A 19,686-nucleotide genomic window follows, 5' to 3' on the forward strand; every position below is an offset into this window, starting at 1 on the left:
GTCCACGTTCCACCGGCTTGATTCTGCAGCTATCTTGACATTAACTTTGTCTTATTGTCTTCTCTACCACCTATCATGTGTATAGGGCCCCTCTGTCCAAATTGTGCCAAAGAGAGGTGAAGACACCCCAAAATTAGGAGAAGAGGAAAGAGTAGTGAAAGCCACCCAGAATCTCAGCTAGGCCATCAATGGCTCTGGAGATTCCTGTCAAGGGAACCCAGCTTTACAAGAATCTTAACTTAGACTAGTAACCCTGTTTGGAACTCTATCTGGCCTGATTATCATGAATCTACTAATGAGCACTTAAGAAGTACCACAGTTATTAAGAATCAGGGCTCATTTGCTCTCTTCTCATTGCATTCTCATTCTCACTGCATGCTCCCTCTTGCTATTGTCATTTTCAGGGTAGAGCCAGCCCTTACCCGGATTAAAGAGGATCGAAGGAGAATCATCTTACCGGCCATTGACAATATCAAATACAACACTTTCGAGGTACAACAGTATGCCAACGCGGCTCATGGCTATAACTGGGGACTCTGGTGTATGTATATCATTCCGCCCCAGGACTGGCTGGACAAAGGGGATGAATCAGCACCAATCAGGTGAGTCTGAGATCTTGATCATGTCAGATGAACAGATTACCATTTCAGGGGTAGTGTGGCCCAGGGGAAAAGGCCCAATGTGGGAATTGGAAGACCTGGGTTCTAATCCTGGGTCTGAGATTAGCCTGCCTGGTGATCTTGGGCAAGTCAGTTGATTTCACTGTTCCTGTTTCCTCATCTGTAAAATGGGGATTCTCTCTCTCTCTCTTCTCATTCTTAGTTAGACTGTGAGCTCCATGTGAGACAGACTGTTGTCTGTCTTTGGTAGATCCAGCAGAAGAAGAAGGGCTTCAGTTGGGTTTTTCTAAATGTAAGGTAAATGATCTGGGATTGTTTCTGAAGGAGTACTGCTTTTCCCCCTCCCTGAAGAAGAAAATGTCTCAAAATTAACTTTAAATGTAGATGATTTGGGGTCTCCACATTGTAGCACTTTGTGTTCCCTATCTGAAAGGGACAACAGCCCCTCAGGCAATGATGTCTCCCAGTCCGGGTGAGCCTGTGTGGGCAGGGAATGTGTCTGTTACATTGTTATATTGTACTCTTCCAAGCGCTTAATACAGTGCTCTGTCCACAGTAAGCATTCAATAAATATGACTGACTGACCTGGGGGATGACTTTTCACTCTTACTTCCCCTCCATCACATCTTGTATTTCCTCTTGGGCCAAATCTGACCCTGCAAAGCCAGGATGAAAATGGTCCAGTCATCTGGAAGAAAAGAGGTCATTTCTGCTTCAGTTATCCAGATACTTGCCCCATCTTTTATTTAGCTCTACTACTGTAATCCAGGCTCCAAAGAAAGGTCCCTTGCATGTATTTCCCTGTAAACATGCCCCTCCAGCTCTGTTTCTTAGTTGAATCAAGGCAGCTAGTGAGATTTGGATCAGGAAGTAGTCCTGATGATGAACTGTTATGAAATGCAATGCATGAAGGTGCTCGCTCATGTAATTGTGTAGTAGTAATAGTACTTACTTAGTGTCCATTGGCTGTAATGCACTGCATTAACCACTTGAGAAGAACATGACTCAAGGAAGTGTGTGTTCTGTGCATGAACACATGTATTTCTCCTTCAGTAACTTCCAGAGGCTTTCACAGGTTTAAACTTTGGATGTGCCTGGGTGTGCTTGGGTGCCTTGGGGAAGCAACATGGTATAGTGGCTAGAGCCCAGGCCTGGGAGCCAGAAGGTCATGGCTTCTAGTCCCAGTGCCATCACTTGTCTGCTGTGTGACCTTGGACAAGTCACTTCACTACTCTGGGCCTCAGTTACCTGATCTGTAAAATGGGGATTGAGACTGTGAGGCCCCATGTGCCACAGGGATTGTGCCCTAGTAGATTTGCTGTATCCATCCCAGTGCTTAATGCAGTGCTGGCATATAGTAAGTGCTTAACAAATACCATCATTACTATTATTATTGCTCATCAGTCTTCTCAGAAAAGACCAGTTACTCTGCGAAAAGACCAAGTTTGACCTCCTCTTGCCCTGATTTCAGGGAGATGTGAAAAATAGGCACAGTAGATGCAGCACAGGAACCAAAGTCAAAGCAAGATTTCTCCTGTTCACAAGGCCAGCCTAATGGCGGGGTCCAGATATCAAGTTCTGCCTGTCCCCAGCAACACTTATGACTTCAAGGTTCTCAGCGAAGACTGGCTTCTGTTGTCAAGACAGGCGAGTGAATGGGGAGTGGGTGGATTTCCTGAAGCTGCATTGACTTTTCAATAAAAAGTTGATATAAACTCATTATGTCAGAAAAATGGACTGGTAAGCCCCTGAAGGCTCATTGGCTGCTTTAACAGTTATTTGTCTTATTCTGAATCCACTTCACAATCCCAAATCGGTAACAAAACTGACGTGGTGACGTTGCTTTATACTGGCTGTTCAAATGTCAAACAGCTGGAAATGAGGTCCTTGCTCCATTAGGGAGCATCCAGAGTTCCAGGAACCAGAAGCTTGGTCAGGATGGAAGCATTTGAGAGGGAAATGAAGAGTTCTCTCTTCCATGCAAGGCCTCCATGCAGTAACCCTTGGGACTTGGTGAGTGGCAATGAGAACAGTTCCTGCAAGAGTGCCCTCCACCTCAGGAGCAGTTTAAACTTCTTCAGAAGCTGCCTCTTAAAAGGAGCAAGTTGAGGAGTGAAAATCTCTCAGGATCCTGCATCCCTTCACAGGAACTGTAGCCACCAACAGGAGGGGAAACATTCTCATTGATTACATCACCAATGTCTGTCAATACCTGAAATTCTGTTGATACCATCTGATTCACTTCCTTGGCCACAAACATCTATGGCCACTTTTGTTTTCCAGGTTTGGGAATAACAATTATGATTAATCAATTTAGCCTTGGAAGTGCTACTTCCACCCCTTCCTTTCTAATTGACTGTAAAGTCTAAGTGACTTTGCGTAAGTCACTTCACTTCTCTGGGCCTCAGTTACCTCATCTGTAAAATGGGGCTGAAGACTGTTAGCCCCACGTGGGACAACCTGATGACCTTGCAACCTCCCCAGAGCTTAGAATAGTGCTTTGCACATAGTAAGCGCTTAATAAATGCCATTATTATTATTATTATTAATTGGACTTTAAATAGGAAACCAAGTCCTCTGCTTCTTTTTAGAGACAATAAATGCTAGTGTGAATGGAAAAGATCACCAGATTGTTCTCACCTTTGGGTCCTCTCAGGCCTGACTAGGACATAATCAGGAAACACTTAGCCCTCAGTGCCTTCTCAGATCCTCCTTTCAACCTTCGTTGTTGGAAGTCCACACTTTTGCCTCCGTCTTCTTGAATGTGTGCCACCCTATTGCAGCTCCTCCAAAGCCTTGCCCATCTGGATTTGCTGGCGTAGGTACAGTCCCAAGTATTGTGTGACCTCAAGACAACTCAACTTCATAGAAAGACATTTCAACCTCACGGAAAAAGCCCTACATGATTAATCCCCTATCAGGACAGCCAGTCACTTGTGGCTGCCCCATTCTTTGCAGACCTGCATAATTAGGAAGGTAATCACTAGGAAAGGCTGCTCTCCCAAACAAAGCCTTCCTCTCACTGACATTGCCTGACAAACAGTGGTGGGTGTCGCTTTTTTGTTTTTCTCCAGGCCTGGGGGATCGGTGTTTGTATTTCCAGGAATAACGAATTCTTAAAAGAAAGATCAGCAAATGCATCCTTGAAGTTTTTGTTTGGGAAATCGAGTCTATTCTTTTCTCCTCCTCCTCACCTCAAGCAGATATGCACAGCATTATCCTGGGGGGGATCAGCAAGAAAGAGAAAACTCCAAATGCCTTCTAAAAGGAACCATTTTATTATTTTGAGCACATACTGGGGACAATTATTTTGTGTCAGAAGAGGCTGAAACTGGAAGATTTACTTCAGGAAGCTTTCTTACCACTCATTATGCCCTGAAGTATGAGAAAAAATGGGAAAAACTCAAAGGTTTGAACTTTTTAAAAGGAAAAATTTGTTCCATGCATTTGAGTGATGATAGGTTGCTCTGGGCCTGTAGGTGCAGGGGTTGATCTGGGTTGAGGATTCTGCAGTCTTCCAAGGCTCATGTGAACCTACTGGTCTGGAAAGCCCCATGCTAGACAGAGATCTCATCATCTTATATCTATTCTAGGGGTTAGAACAGTGATTGCCACATAGTAAGTGCTTAATAAATAACACCATTATTAAAATCTGTTAAGTGAGCAAGAATGGCTCACTCAGTCCTTGTGGGAAGGGAGCATGTCTACCAACTGTGTTATATTGTACTCTCCCAGTGGCTTAGAATAATATTCAGCACACAGTGGGCACTCAGTGAATACCATTGATTGATTGAATGGCTCTTGACTTGGGGGTTCAAGTTTATTTGAACCTAAGATGTCCACCCCGGGCTGTCCTCTAGACCTAAAGGAAGAAAAATCCCTAAAGGAAATGCCTCGAAGTGTCATCTCGTCCTATTTCCATCTAGTATCATCCCCAGAAATGCATGGAATTTGAGGACAGGCCCAGGAAGAGAATCAATCAATTTTATTTATTGAGCACTGACTGTAAGCAGAGCAGCTGGGGAATACATGTAAGAATACAGTGCACACATTCCCTGCCCACAATAAGTTTACCGTCTAAAGGGGGAGTCAGACATTACTAGAAATAAATTACAGATTTGTACATAAGGGCTGAGGGGCTGGGAGTGGGGATGAATAAAGGGAGCAAGTCATGGTGATACAGAAGTGAGTGGAAGAAAAAGAAAAGAGGGCTTAGTTAGGGAAGGCCTGTTGGAAGAGATCTGCCTTCACTAAGGTTTTGAAAGTGGGGAGAGCAATTGTCTGTTTGGATATGAAGATGGATGCAGGACATAGGCAAGAGGTCAGCTGCAAGATAGATGAGATTGAGGTCCAGTAAGTAGGGTAGCATTACAGGAGTGAAGTGTGCAGACTGGGTTGTAGGAGAGGAACGAAGTGAAGTAGAGAGGGCAAGGTGACTGAGTGCTTTAAATCCAAAGCTAAGGAGTTTCTGTTTGATGTGGAGGTGGATGGGCAACCACTGGAGGTTATTGAGGAATGGAAAAACATGGTCTGAACGTCTTTGAAGAAAAACAATCCAGGCAGCAGCAGTCCATGATCTGTCCTCTGTCATCCCTCAAGAAGTGCAGTGTGGCTCAATGGAAAGACCATGGGATTTGGAGTCAGAGGTCATGGGTTCAAATTCCGGCTCTACCAATTGTCAGCTGTGTGACTTTGGACAAGTCACTTAACTTCTCTGTGTCTCAGTTACCTCATCTGTAAAATGGGGATTAAGACTGTGAGCTCCCCGTGGGACAATCTGATCACCTTGTAACCTCCCCAGTGCTCAGAACAGTGCCTTGCACATAGTAAGCGCTTAATAAATGCCATTATTATTACTATTATTATTATTATTATCCCTCATAACTCAACCCCAAATCCTTCTTTTCGACTGTTCATTGGAGTTACTTCAGTATTGGGTGACGTGTGCAAGAAATCCTGCAAATGATAGTCTCTGAAGGGAAATACCACTCTCTTCTGGTTATTCCTATTCCGAACCTCAAAGACTGGTGCATCTGATCTCATTGCTTTATTTCTATGCCCAAACTTTAAATCAGTCTGTCTCTGACTGAAAGGAACAAACTTCAGATGTCTAATTTGTGTAGACTGGACCACAGAAAGGAGATGTGGAGTGGGAAAATGCTTAGTACAGTGCAGTGCACTCAGTATTGTGAGCTCCCCTTCTAGACTGTGAGCCCCACTTCTAGACAGTGAGCCCCTTGTTGGGTAGGGACCGTCTCTATATGTTGCTGACTTTTACTTCCCAAGCGCTTAGTCCAGTGCTCTGCACACAAAAAGCACACAATAAATACGATTGAATGAATTCCATAAATATGTTTGATTGGAGTAGAATCTCCAAACATCCCTTGCCCTTTTGATCCCTCTCTCACATTCCTTCTCTCTTTCTCCATCCCTATATTGATCCTTGGTGGCTTCATTATCCACATAGATGTTCCTGATGACCTTTCCATTGCCTGCTTTCTATTACTCCTTTACTCCAATGACCTCCTGCTCCACCTCAGCTCCCTGACTCACTAACTTGGACACACACTCAATCTCATCATTTCTAATCATACAGGAAACCAGCAACAAAAAGATCAAAACTGATCTCTATCTCCAGCCTGACCAAATCTAAAATCCCTCTATCAGACCACAACCTCCTGACCTGCCTTCTCTCCCAAACACCTCCTCCCCACAAATCTGTGCTCTTCCCCCACAGAGACCTCTGATCCTTCAATCCCATTCTATTTTAATAATAATTATGGCATTTGTTAAGTGCTCACCATGTGCTAACACTGCACATCAGATAGCCCGGGCTTGGGAGTCAGAGGTTGAGGGTTCTAATCCTGGCTCTGCCACTTATCAGCTTTGTGACCTTGAGCAAGTCGCTTAATATCTCTGTGCCTCATTTACCTCATCTGTAAAATGGGGATTAAGACTATGAGCCCCATGTGGGACAACCTAATTACCTTGTATCTCCCCCAGAGCTCGGAACAGTGCCTGACATGTACAAAGTGCTTAACAAATACCATCATCATTATTCTTATTTTTATTAAGCCCCTCCTACTGCTCCGGCTGCAGTTGTATAGTAATAATAATAATGATGGCATTTATTAAGCACTTACTATGTGCCAAGCACTGTTCTAAGTGCTAGGGGAGGTACAGAGTTTTCAGGGGGTCCCAGGTGGGGTTTATAGTCTTAATCCCCATTTTTCAGATGAGGTTATTGAGGCACAGAGAAGTGAAGCGACTTGCCCAAGGTCACACAGTGGACAAGTGGCAGAGCCGGGATTAAAACCCCTGACCTTCTGACTATTGACACCTGTCTACTTGTTTTGTTTTGTTGTCTGTCTCCCCCTTCTAGACTGTGAGCCCACTGGGGCCATCTCTATATGTTGCCGATTTGTACTTCCCGAGTGTTTAGTACAGTGCTCTGCACACAGTAAGTGCTCAATAAATACAACTGAATGAATGAATGAACTCCCAGGCCCCTGCTCTATCCACTATGCCATGCTGCTTTATTTATTGAGCACTTATTGTGTGAAGAGCACTATGCTAAGGGCTTGGGAGAGTACAATATAATGGATTTTGTTAGAAGTGTTTCCAGTCCACAAGTAGCTTAGAGTCTAGAAGGATTCAGCCTTGGGACCAAGATTAATGGCACTGTCAGCTTCCTCTTGATTGACCATTGTGGTCCAATCACCAGTTAATGGCCAGGAAAAATGGTGACACCACCATCAGGCTCAGTATTTTAAGAGAACAAATGGATGAGAGCCAGTGCCTTGAATGAAACAGGGTCTACCATTATATGTAGAAAAAAAAAAAAACAAAACCTGTGTTCATGCTCTCCAGAGGCTAAAGCAAGACCAGTGTTTTGACCCACCTGGCTAGGTGACCTGACCCGTCAGTACACAGGAAGGTGGCAGACTGATGTATGTACCCTGGAGTCACTTCCACGGATTGACTACTCAGAATCCTTTCTGTTTATGGTTTTATCGATCCATCAACCACTTTAAAATCTCCAGGCCTGCCAAAAGCCAAAGAATCATTTTGTAGTATGGATGCTTCCCAGATATTTTCCGTTGCTGTTGTGTGTTATAGGTACATTCTCTCCTAAACCGTTTGACTCACAAGGTCATATCGGGAGCCATATGAACAGTGGCGAGGACACTTCTTAACAGATACTCTAGAAGGAATTTAAACTCTGCTTATGGCCAACTTTAAGGTTGTGTGACCTGAACACAACACAGAAATCAGCATTCTTTGCTGATGGCTCATCATGCACTATGACTGACCGCTGGTGAGTGGATGTGGAACTAACTGCAAGGTTACCTTACCCAAAATAATAATAATTAAAAATTTCTAATTATTGTATTTATTAAGTGCTTACTATGTGCCAAGCACTCTAATTAGCGCTGAGGTAGATACAAAATGATGATGATAAAGCAGCATGGCTTAGTGGATAGATCAAGGTCCTGGGAGTCAGAAGGCTCTGCTGCTTGTCTGCTCTGTGTGACCTTGGGCAAGACACTTCACTTCGTTGGGCCTCAATTGCCTGATCTGTAAAATGGAGATTAAGACTGTAATTAGGTTGGATACAGTCCCTGTCTTACATGAGGCTCACAGCTAAATAAGAGGGAGTAGGATTTTACAGATGAGGTAACTGAAGCACAGATATGTCAAGTAACTTGCCCAAGGTCACATGGACACCACTGTGGCAGAACCAAGATTAGAACCCAGGGCCTCTGACACCCAGGCCTCTGTGCTTTCCACTAATCCATGTTACTTCCTGAAAGTCAAGTACTGCTGCAAACTCTGGTGTATTTTAATATCCCTAGCACTTAGTACAGTATTCAACATACAGTAATTGTTCAGTAAATACCAATGATGACAACTGATGATGATGATAATGCAGTGCAGCTCACCCAACATACTTCACTTTAGTCAGCTCAGTATTAGTAGATGGCCTGGCTATTTCAATCCAAAATTGATCTTCTTTCTTCTGAGGCATTAGATAACCAGCCCAAAGTTAATTTTGTGTCCAGTACTATCTGAGAAATTTGCAGGTGTGGATGTGATGAAAGTAAAATGAAAACACGGGCTAACTTCTAGTGTGATTTGAAAGAGACTTTGATCGAGTCAACCACAATGAAAAAGAAAAGATCAAACTTCTTCACCAGGTTTTACAGCCTTCGAAGTTCCACTTTAGTTTGATTTCAGGATTTTTCAAAAGCATTAGGACAAGAAAATACAATACAGTACCATTGTTTTGCTGTCTCAGTAGAATTTTTGAAGTGTCCATCTACTGCCACTGTCCCAGTCCAAGGGGCACTGTGTAAGTGCTAGGTCAGGGGAGACAGGTCTGCAGACCTCTCATTGGTGAAAATCTTCATGGCAACATGCGTTAAGGAAAACTGAATTCAATAAGCTGCTGTTTTTCTTCCTGCTCATCTGTGCAATGATCTGAAGAAGAAAAGTGTGGCGTAGTGGAAAGAGCATGGGCCTGGAACTCAGAAGGATGTGGGTTCTAATCCCGGCTTTGACACTTGTCTGCTGTGTGACGTTGGACAAGTCACTTCATTTCTCTATACCTCAGGTTCCTCATCTGTAAAATGGGAATTGAGAATGCGAGCCCCTCATGGGACAGGGGCTATGTCCAACCCAATTAGCTTGTATCTACCCCAGTGCTTGGAACAATGCCTGGCATCAAGTAAGCCCTTAACAAATACCGCAACTATCATTATTGTTATTACAAAGGGCACCAGAGACCCCAGAGAGATTCTCTCCAATTCCACTTCCAAAAGATGTTCTTAGTGATGCCAGCATGAGGGTGATGAGGAGCCCTCATATTTTAGGCAGGGATGTGTCTACCAACTCTGTTATAATGTACTCTCCCAAGTGCTTAGTACAGAGCTTAAGTGCAGTAAGTGCTTAATAAATACAATTGGTTAAACTATTGGAAGTGAATGGCCTTGCAGGGCTTCAAGGAACCAGCTCTTGGAGATTGCCATGAATCTAAAGGAAGCTCTTTCTGTAGTGATCAGCCCCAGCCAGGGTTCCTCCCTATGACTCAGCCTTACTAAGATCTGTTTGCAACTGGCAGTTAAAGAACTAATGCCAAAAGTGTAATTCTGAGGTGTAAACAATGATGGAAAGCTGAAAGAACCCCTAGGTGTAGAATAAAAAAAATTATATGCACACACTCACAACCGCTACCTTGCTGATTCAGTCTCTCATCCTATCCCAACTGGATTACTGCATCAGCCTCCTCTCTGATTTCCCATCCTCCTGTCTCTTCCTGTTTCAGTCAATACTTTGCTGCTTGGATTATCTTTGTACAGAAATGCTCTGGGCACAGTGCAAGTGCTTAGTACAGTGCAAGCACTTAGTACAGTGCTCTGCACACAGTAAGCACTCAATAAATACGATTGAATGAATGAATGTCACTCTCCTCCTCAAAAATCTCCAGTGGTTGCCTATCAACTTTCAAATCAAGCAAAAACTCCTGACTCTCAGCTTCAAGGCTGTCCATCACCTTGCCCCCTCCTATCTCACCTCCCTTCTCTTCTTCTCCAGCCCAGCCTGCACCCTCCGCTCCACTGCTGCCACTAACCTCCTCACTGTGCCTCTTTCTCGCCTGTTCCGCCTTCAGCCCCTGGCCCACATCCTACCTCGGGCCCAGAATGCCCTCCTTCCACACATCCTCCAAACTAGCTCTCTTTCTCCCTTCAAAGCCCTACTGAGAGCTCACCTCCTCCAGGAGGCCTTCCCAGACTGAGCCCCCCTTTTCCTCTGCTCCTCCTCCCCATCACCCCTACTCCCTCCCTCTGTTCTTCCCCCTTCCCCTCCCCATAGCACTTGTGAATATTTGTACGTATTTATTACTCTGTTTTTTTATTTATACATATTTATTACTCTATTTTATTAATGAGGTGTATATAGCTATAATTCTATTTATTCTGATGGTATTGACACCTGTCTACTTGTTTTGTTTTGTTGTCTGTCTCCCCTTCTAGACTGTGAGCCTATTGTTGGGTAGGGACCGTCTGTATAAGTTGCCGATTTGTACTTCCCAAGTGCTCAGTACAGTGCTCTGCACACAGTAAGCACTAAATAAATACAATTGAATGAATGAATGAATGAATGAATGAATCACCCCCTGCCCCCATACCATACCCCATAAAGAAGAAAGCCGTTTTTCCAAATTGATTGGACTTGAGGTTGATTCAGTTCATCAGGGGTCCCGAAAACCAGAATAAATTGGGTTTGATGAAGTCGGATAGCATTTTGTTTAGCTATCCAGCCTTTCCCTTTAATGAGCCAACTTCTTGCCTCAGAACATAAATGTGTAAGGCCACGTGCAATCCCATTACAGGGCCCATCCCCAAAAGGGGAAACAGAACATTTGTGGATGAAGAGGTGAAGGTTACTTACTCTCTTTGACCTCCGCAATAGTTTTGAAGTTGTATTTCCTGATGGCACATCTTTCCTTCTAGTAACCCAGCATGGACCTCATCCAGAATTTACCCAAAAACCTCTTTATGAGTCAATCAATCAATTTATTGAGCACTGACTGTGTGCAAAGCATTGTACTAAGCACTTGGAAGAGTACAATATAACAGAGTCAATAGACAACATTCTCTGCCCAGAATGCAGGAGGTTACAGTCCTGAAAATACTGATCTTTTCAGGATGTACAACTTCCTGTGGGGTAACACATTTCATTTGCCTAGCTGTTTCTGGGAGAACAACTGCCTTTGAATATATGGAGATTTTTAAGGTATCTATACATACAGTATACAGTATGCATTCAAAATTCATATATATTATATGTATGTATTGTCCTTTAATTAACAATTGTGTTATTTGTTAGGCACATACTATGTACCATAAGCGTTGGTGTAGATAACCAGATAATCAAGTTGGACAAAGTCCCTGTCCTACATGGGGCTCCCAGTCTAAGAAAGAGGGAAAACAAATATTTAATCCCCATTTTATGGTTAAGGAAACTGAGGCCCAGTGAATTTGTGACTGGCCCAAGTTTATCCAGCAGATAAGAGGCAGAGCCAGGATTGGGACTCAGGTCCTCTGTCTCCCAAGCCTATGATCTTTCCACTAGATCATGCACTTCTTGATTATTATTTCTGTTTAATAATATTTCCTTCTTTGTGCTTAAGGGCACCTCTGATGTGAAGTTTACTACTATTACTACTAATAATAATAATGATGGAATTTATTAAGCACTTACTATGTGCAAAGCACTGTTCTAAGTGCTGGGGAGGTTACAAGGTGATCAGTTTGTCCCATGGAGGGCTCACAGTCTTAATCCCCATTTTACAGATGAGGTAACTGAGGCACAGAGAAGTCAGGTGACTTGCCCAAAGTCACACAGCTGACAATTGGCAGAGCCGGGGTTTGAACCCATGACCTCTGACTCCAAAGCCCGTGCTCTTTCCACTGAGCCATGCTACTTCTCTATGGAATGGGTGTATATGCAACTGGAAAGGCAATGAGGACCCCACAGTCAGGACCATTCTGTCCACCTGCACACCTAGTGCTGTTTTGGCTTGTTTCTTCCTCATTGTTTCATGATCATTATGAAGCTTCTGCTGGAAAACAGGCTCTGCTTTGCTTAATAGCAGTACTTAACTGCTAAGCTACCTGCACCGATTCACTCCCATTTTTCACTTCAGATGCAGCATTCTCCGAGGCCTTGTTTTACTGAAACAGTAAAACATTTCCTCTGTACTATTTTCATTCAGTTTCCCAATTTCAGTTCCCTCTGCAACTACTGGTCAGGTGTACTACTTTAATTCCATTGTCGTTCCTTATCCTAGCCAGGGAAGCCATGGGCCTTTGGGCATAGTTTCCGTGCTGGCCCATATCCTGCCTCTGTCCTGGAACACCCTCCCTTCACAAATCCGACAGACAATTACTCTCCTCCCACCCTTCAAAGCCTCACTGAAGGCCCATGTCCTCCAAGAGGCCTTCCCAGGCTAAGCCCCGCTTTTCCTCAACTCCCACTCCCTTCTGCGTCACCGTGACCTGCTCCCTTTGCTCTTCCCCTCTCCCAACCCCAAATCACCTATATACATATCTGTAATTTTATTTATTTGTATTGATGTCTGTCTCCCCCCCCGCCGGGACTGTCAGCTCAGAATGTCACTGTTTATTGTTGTACTGTACGCTCTCAAGGGCTTAGTACAGTGCTCTGCACACAGTTAAGTTCTCAGTAAATATGACTGAATGCATGAAGGAATGAATGCTAGAAACCTGGCTTGGTTTTAGCTCTCTGTTATTCTGTGCTCCTTCTTATCCTGCTATTTAATTTTATGTCCACAAAGGTCTCTGATGGAACTGCTGAAGGAGTTGAGTGTCGAGTTTGTGTTGGGATCCAGGTCTTCTTACCAGTCTAGACAGTCAGCTCATTATGGGCAGGGAATGTGTCTACGAACCCTGTTACACTGTCCTCTCCCAAGCCCTTAGTTCAGTGCTCTGCACACAGTAAACGCTCAATACGTATACTTGATTGATTGATTGATTAATGGACAGCTAAGGGAAAAGGTAGTCTTACCTCTCTGACATTTACTTCGGTATGGTGACGAATAATAATGATAATGATAGCATTTATCAAGCGCTTACTATATGCAAAGCACTGTTCTAAGCACTGGGGAGGTTACAAGGTGATGAGGTTGTCCCACGGGGGGCTCACAGTCTTAATCCCCATTTTACAGATGAGGGAACTGAGGTCCAGAGAAGTTAAGTGACTTCCCCAAAGTCACACAGCTGACAAGTGTGTTCCTCCCTTATTGACATCCATGCCCATTATCCCTGTCAGCTCTTCTGCATATTTAACTCCCTTCTCAGGCCCCCTGTTCCTCCCCCTCCTCCTTCCCTCACCCACAACGATCTGGCCTCCTACTTCACTAATAAAATTAACTCCATCAGGTCTGAGCTCCCCAAAGTCACTCCTCCCCCTTCTCCAACCCCCCAGCTCTCAACCCTCTCTGCTACTCTCCCATTCTTCCCAGCAGTATCCTCAGATGAGATCTCCTCCCTCCTCTCAAGTTTTACTCCGGCCACCTGTGCTTCTGACCCCATTCCCTCTCAACTTATGAAATCTCTTGCCCCTTCCCTCCTCCCCTCCTTAACTTCCATCTTCAACTGCTCACTCTCCACTGGTTCCTTCCCCTCTGCCTTCAAACATGCCCACGTCTCCCCCATCGTAAAAAAAACTCTTTCTTGACCCCACCTCCCCTTCTAGTTATCATCATCATCTTCAATCGTATTTATTAAGCACATACAGTGTGCAGAGCACTGTACTAAGCGCTTCGGAAGTACAAGTTGGCAACATATAGAGACAGTCCCTACCCAACAGTGGGCTCACAGTCTAGAAGGGGAAGACAGAGAACAAAACCAAACACACTAACAAAATAAAATAAATAGAATAGATATGTACAAGTAAAATAAATAAATAAATAAATAGAGTAATAAATATGTACAAACATATATACATATATACAGGTGCTATGGGGAAGGGAAGGAGGTAAGATGGGGGAATGGAGGGGGGAGGAGGGGGAGAGGAAGGAGGGGGCTCAGTCTGGGATGGCCTCTTGGAGGAGGTGAGCTCTCAGTAGGGCCTTGAAGGGAGGAAGAGCGCTAGCTTGGCGGATGGGCAGAGGAAGGGCATTCCAGGCCTGGGGGATGACGTGGGCCAGGGGTCGATGGAGGGACAGGCGAGAATGAGGTACGGTGAGGAGATTAGTGGCAGAGGAACAGAGGGTGTGGGGTGGGCTGTAGAAGGAGAGAAGGGAGGTGAGGTGATGGACAGCCTTGAAGCCCAGCGCGAGGAGTTATCGCCCGATCTCCCTTTTAGACTGTGAGCCCACTGTTGGGTAGGGACTGTCTCTATATGTTTCCAATTTGTGCTTCCCAAGCGCTTAGTACAGTGCTCTGCACATAGTAAGCACTCAATAAATACGATTGATTGATTGATTGATTGATCTCCCTCCTACCATTCCTTTCCAAACTCCTTGAACGAGTCATCTACACCCGCTGCCTCGAAGTCCTCAACACCAACTCTCTCCTCGACCCCCTCCATTCTGGCTTCCATCCCCTACATTCCACCGAAACTGCCCTCACAAAGGTCACCAATGACCTCCTGCTTGCCAAATCCAATGGCTCCTACTCTATCCTAATCCTCCTTGACCTCTCAGCTGTCTTTGACACTGTGGACCACCCCCTTCTCCTCAGCACGCTATCCAACCTTTGCTTCACAGACTCCATCCTCTCCTGGTTCTCCTCTTATTTCTCTGGCCATTCATTCTCAGTCTCCTTCAAAGGCTCCTCCTCCCCCTCCCATCCCCTTACTGTAGGGGTTCCTCAGGGGTCAGTTCTTGGTCCTCTTCTGTTGTCTATCTACACTCACTCCCTTGGTGAACTCATTCGCTCCCATGGCTTCAACTATCATCTCTACGCTGATGACACCCAAATCTACATCTCTGCCCCTCCTCTCTCTCCCTCCCTTCAGGCTCGTGTCTCCTCCTGCCTTCAAGACATCTCCATCTGGATGTCTGCCCGCCATCTAAAACTCAATATGTCCAAGAATGAACTCCTTATCTTCCCTCCCAAACCCTGCCCTCTCCCTGACTTTCCCATCACTGTTGACGGCACTACCATCCTTCCCGTCTCACAAGCCCGCAACTTGGTGTCATCCTCAACTCTGCTCTCTCGTTCACCCCTCACATCCAATCCGTCACCAAAAACTGCCAGTCTCACCTCTGCAACATAGCCAAGATCTGCCCTTTCCTCTCCATCCAAACCACTACCCTGCTGGTTCAATCTCTCATCCTATCCCGACTGGATTATGGCATCAGCCTCCTCTCTGATCTCCCATCCTCCTGTCTCTCCCCACTTCAGTCTATACTTCACACTGCTGCCCGGATCATCTCTGTGCAGAAATGCTCTGGGCATGTTACTCTCCTCCTCAAAAATCTCCAGTGGCTACCAGTCAACCTACACATCAGGCAAAAACTCCTCACTCTCAGCTTCGAGGTTGTCCATCACCTCGCCCACTCCTACCTCACCTCCCTTCTTTCCTTCTACAGCCCATCTCACACCCTCCGCTCCTCTGCTGCTCACCTCCTCACTGTGCCTCGTTCTCACCTGTCCCGCTGTCGACCCCCGGCCCATGTCCTCCTCATGGCTTGGAATGCCCTCCCTCAGCACATCCGCCAAGCTAGCTCTCTTCCTTCCTTCAAAGCCCTACTGAGAGCTCACCTCCTCCAGGAGGTCTTCCCAGACTGAGCTCCCTCCTTCCTCTCCTCCTCCCCATCCCCCCACCCTACCTCCTTACCCTCCCCACAGCACCTGTATATATGTTTTACAGATTTATTACTCTATTTATTTTACTTGTACATATTTACTATTCTATTTATTTTATTTTGTTAATATATTTTGTCTTGTTGTCTCTCCCCCTTCTAGACTGTGAGCCCGTTGTTGTGTAGGGACCGTCTCTTTACGTTGCCAATTTGTACTTCCCTAGCTCTTAGTACAGTGCTCTGCACACAGTAAGCGCTCAATAAATACAATTGAATGAATGAATGAAGTGGTGGAGCTGGAATTTGAACTCATGACCTCTGACTCCAAAGCCCGTGCTCTTTCCACTGAGCCACGCTAATACCACACTACCTCCACACTCTGACAGTCTCTCAGTAGATGTGCTGGCTTCTCGATTCAGTTTTCCTTTTCCTTATCTATTCTTGCTTATCAATGCACACTCACTTAGCTATGCACATGCATATCTGTGTAATTTCCTACCTTTGTTTCTCTAATTTGTATTAAAATCATTTCTCCTCTAAGAGGCCTTCCCCGATCAAATCCTCTTTTCCCCAACCCCCTCTCCCTTCTGCATCATCTTTGGGCATTTGGTATCCGCCCCACACCAGCCCCCCAGCACTGCTGTACATATCTATAAATTAAATATTATAAATTAATTATTTATATAAATGTCTGTCTCCCCCTCTGGACTGTAAGATCGTTGTGGGAAGGGAATGTGTCTACTGACTGTTGTAGTGTACTCTCCCAAGTGCTTAGTATAATGCTTTGCCCACAGTAAGTGTTCAATAAATACCAATCCTGATGATGATGATGTTACATTCATTCAATTGTATTTATTGAGCGTTTACTGTGTGCAGAGCACTGTACTAAGCATTGCAATTTAGTTGTGATTCTAGAGCACTGAATGTATATGGTGCGTCATATCAATTCTTAGGGGACAGCATCAGGCCTGTGGATATATTCAGTTCATGCAGCACAATGCGGAGTGTCCATAGGTATTGATCAGTAGCAAAGGCCAAATGTATTCAGACCTCCCTGTATCCTCTCTCCCCTCTCCAATCCACATTTCATTCTGCTGACCAGATCATTTTTCTACAGAAAACATTGTTCAAATTTCCCCACTCCTCAAAAACCTCCAGTGGTTGACTCTCCAACAAACTCCTTACTATCAACTTTAAAGTCCTCAATCAACTCTCCTCCTCCTGCCTTGTCGCACAGATTTCCTACTATGACTCAGTCAGCACAATCAATCAATCAATCAATCAAGGGTATTTACTGAGTGTTTGTGTGCAGAGCAGTATTATAAGAGCACACTTCGTTCACTAACCTACTCATGTCTTAGTGGAAAGAGCCCGGGCTTGGGAGTCAGAGGGGGTGGGTTCTAATTCTGGCTCTGCCACTTGTCAGCTGTGTGACTTTGGGCAAGTCACTTCACTTCTCCAGGCCTCAGTTCCCTCATCTGTAAAATGGGGATTAGGACTGTGAGCCCCACGTGGGACAACCTGATTACCTTGTATCTACCCCAGCGCTTAGAACAGTGCATGGCACATAGTAAGCACTTAATTAATACTGTCATTATTATTATTACTGCCTAACAGTGCTCCAGTGCTTAGAAGTGCTTTGCACATAGTAAGTGCTTAATAAATGCAATTATTATTATTATTAATTCCCCTTACCCAAGCCCCTTCTCTGGCCTGGAATTCCCTCTCTTTTCACATATTACAGAACATCACTCTACCCATTTTCAAAGTCAATATTCACCCCACCCTCAGCTCTATAACATTTATGTACATATCTGTAATTGATTTTATCAAGAAATCATATTTATTGAGCACTTTAATAATAATAATTATGGTACTTGTTAAGTGCATACTATATGCCAAGCACTGTTCTACGTGCTGGGGTAGATACAAGCATGGTGCAGTGGAAAGGGCACAGTCTTGGGAGTCAGAGGTCATGGGTTCTCATACTGCCTCCTCCACTTTTCTGCTGTGTGACCTTGGGCAAGTTACTTAACTTCTCTGTGTCGCAGTTACCTCATCTGGAAAATGGGGATTACGACTGTGAGCCTCACGTGAGACAACCTGATTACCTGTATCTCCCCCAGTGCTTAGAACAGTGCTTGGCAATACCATCATTATTATTATATTATTGTTATTACAAGGCAATCAGGTTGGACACAGTCCCTGTTCCACATGAGGCACACATTCTTATCCCTATTTTGCAGATGACGTAACTGAAGCACAGAGAAGATAAGTGACTTGCTTAAGGTCACACAGCAGACCTCACCATTGGGAGGCACAATACTGTATTGTATTACTCAGTAAATCATTGGCATTTATTGACCACCCACTGTGTACATAGACCTATATTGGGCATTTGGGAGAGTACAGTAGAACTATAATACTGATAATAATCAAAAAAATCAGTGGTGTGTATTAGGCAGTAGAAGCACTAGTGTCACAGAGCACTGTACTAATCACTTAATTGTGATATACTAGAGAAGCAGCATGGCTTAACGGAAAGAGCACGGGCTTGGGAGTCACAGGTTGTGGGTCCTAATCCAGGATCTGCCACTTTTCAGCTGTGTGACTTTGGGGAAGTCACTTAACTTCTCTGTGCCTCAGTTACCTCATCTGTAAAATGGGGATTAAGATTGTGAGCCCCATGTGGGACAACTTAATTACCTTGTATCTACCCCAGTGCTTAGAACAGTGTTTGGCACATAGTAAGCACTTAACAAATACCAGCACTATCATTGTTATTATTATATTAGGGCTTACTATTTGTGAGGGAGAGTTTCAAGGTTTTCGTGCAGGACACAGTGCACAATCAATCTTATTCAATCAATCATATTTATTGAGCACTTACTGTGTGCAGAACACTGTACTAAGCACTTGGGAAGTACAAGTTGGCAACATATAGAGACGGTCCCTACCCAACAGTGGGCTCACAGTCTATTCCCATTTTACCGATGAAGAACAGAGGCTCAGGGAGGTAACTATGGTCACAGGGCAGGCCAATGGCAAGGCTGGGATTAAAAACTCAGTTATCCTGACTCTCAGACTTGTGCTCTTTCCACAAGGCCAGAAGGCTCTATCAGAGCTTGGCAATACCATTATTATCATTATTATTATTATTATTATTATTATTATTATTATTATTATTATTATTATTATTATTACACGGAAATCAGGTTGGACACAGTCCCTGTTCCAGAGAACACAGACCTTGGGTTCAGAGAGGCTGTGAGAAGAGAGGACTCTGCCCTGTAAGAAAATCATTGATCACAAATTATCAGAGACAGGAACCTTTGGCATTGCCCCAGATTTTGAACCTTCTGTCTTTCTGGTCTTGATTTTCCTAAACCAGCCAGTAGCCCTGTCATCACAGTTGGTATTTCAGATGCAAATAAGTGTAGTGCCAGCTGATTATGCTACTGTTTCCTTATGAATTTATCTTTAGTTTATTTTGGAACTCTAAGCAATAATAAAAAATAAATCATTACTGGCTATAATTGGCTTGGCAGGGGATTGGGCCCTCAATTCATCTGCGATCACCCTGAGATTATTTAAAAAAAAAAAGAAAGAGGAATGGTTGTTATGTGTTGATGCAATATAACTTAAATAGTGAAATCTGCTATTAAAAACCAAAGGCAGTGTTAAAATTTCATTAGTGTGAATTCTGCGGCCAAAGTCTAATGATGGAAC

At 44.2% G+C, this 19,686-nt stretch overlaps 1 protein-coding gene across 2 annotated transcripts in view; it reads left to right on the forward strand.

Moving 5' to 3' along the window:
- GALNT9 (polypeptide N-acetylgalactosaminyltransferase 9) overlaps positions 1-19,686 on the forward strand; it is a 260,712-nt gene that overhangs the window by 129,766 nt on the left and 111,260 nt on the right. For both annotated transcript variants that reach the window (XM_038763871.1, XM_038763870.1), the window contains one exon: positions 405-602. In XM_038763871.1, the coding sequence (XP_038619799.1) occupies positions 405-602 (198 nt within the window). The remainder of the gene's footprint in view (positions 1-404; positions 603-19,686) is intronic.

This window comes from Tachyglossus aculeatus, chromosome 21 (assembly GCF_015852505.1).
Source record: "Tachyglossus aculeatus isolate mTacAcu1 chromosome 21, mTacAcu1.pri, whole genome shotgun sequence".
NCBI classification, from domain to species: Eukaryota; Metazoa; Chordata; class Mammalia; order Monotremata; family Tachyglossidae; genus Tachyglossus; species Tachyglossus aculeatus.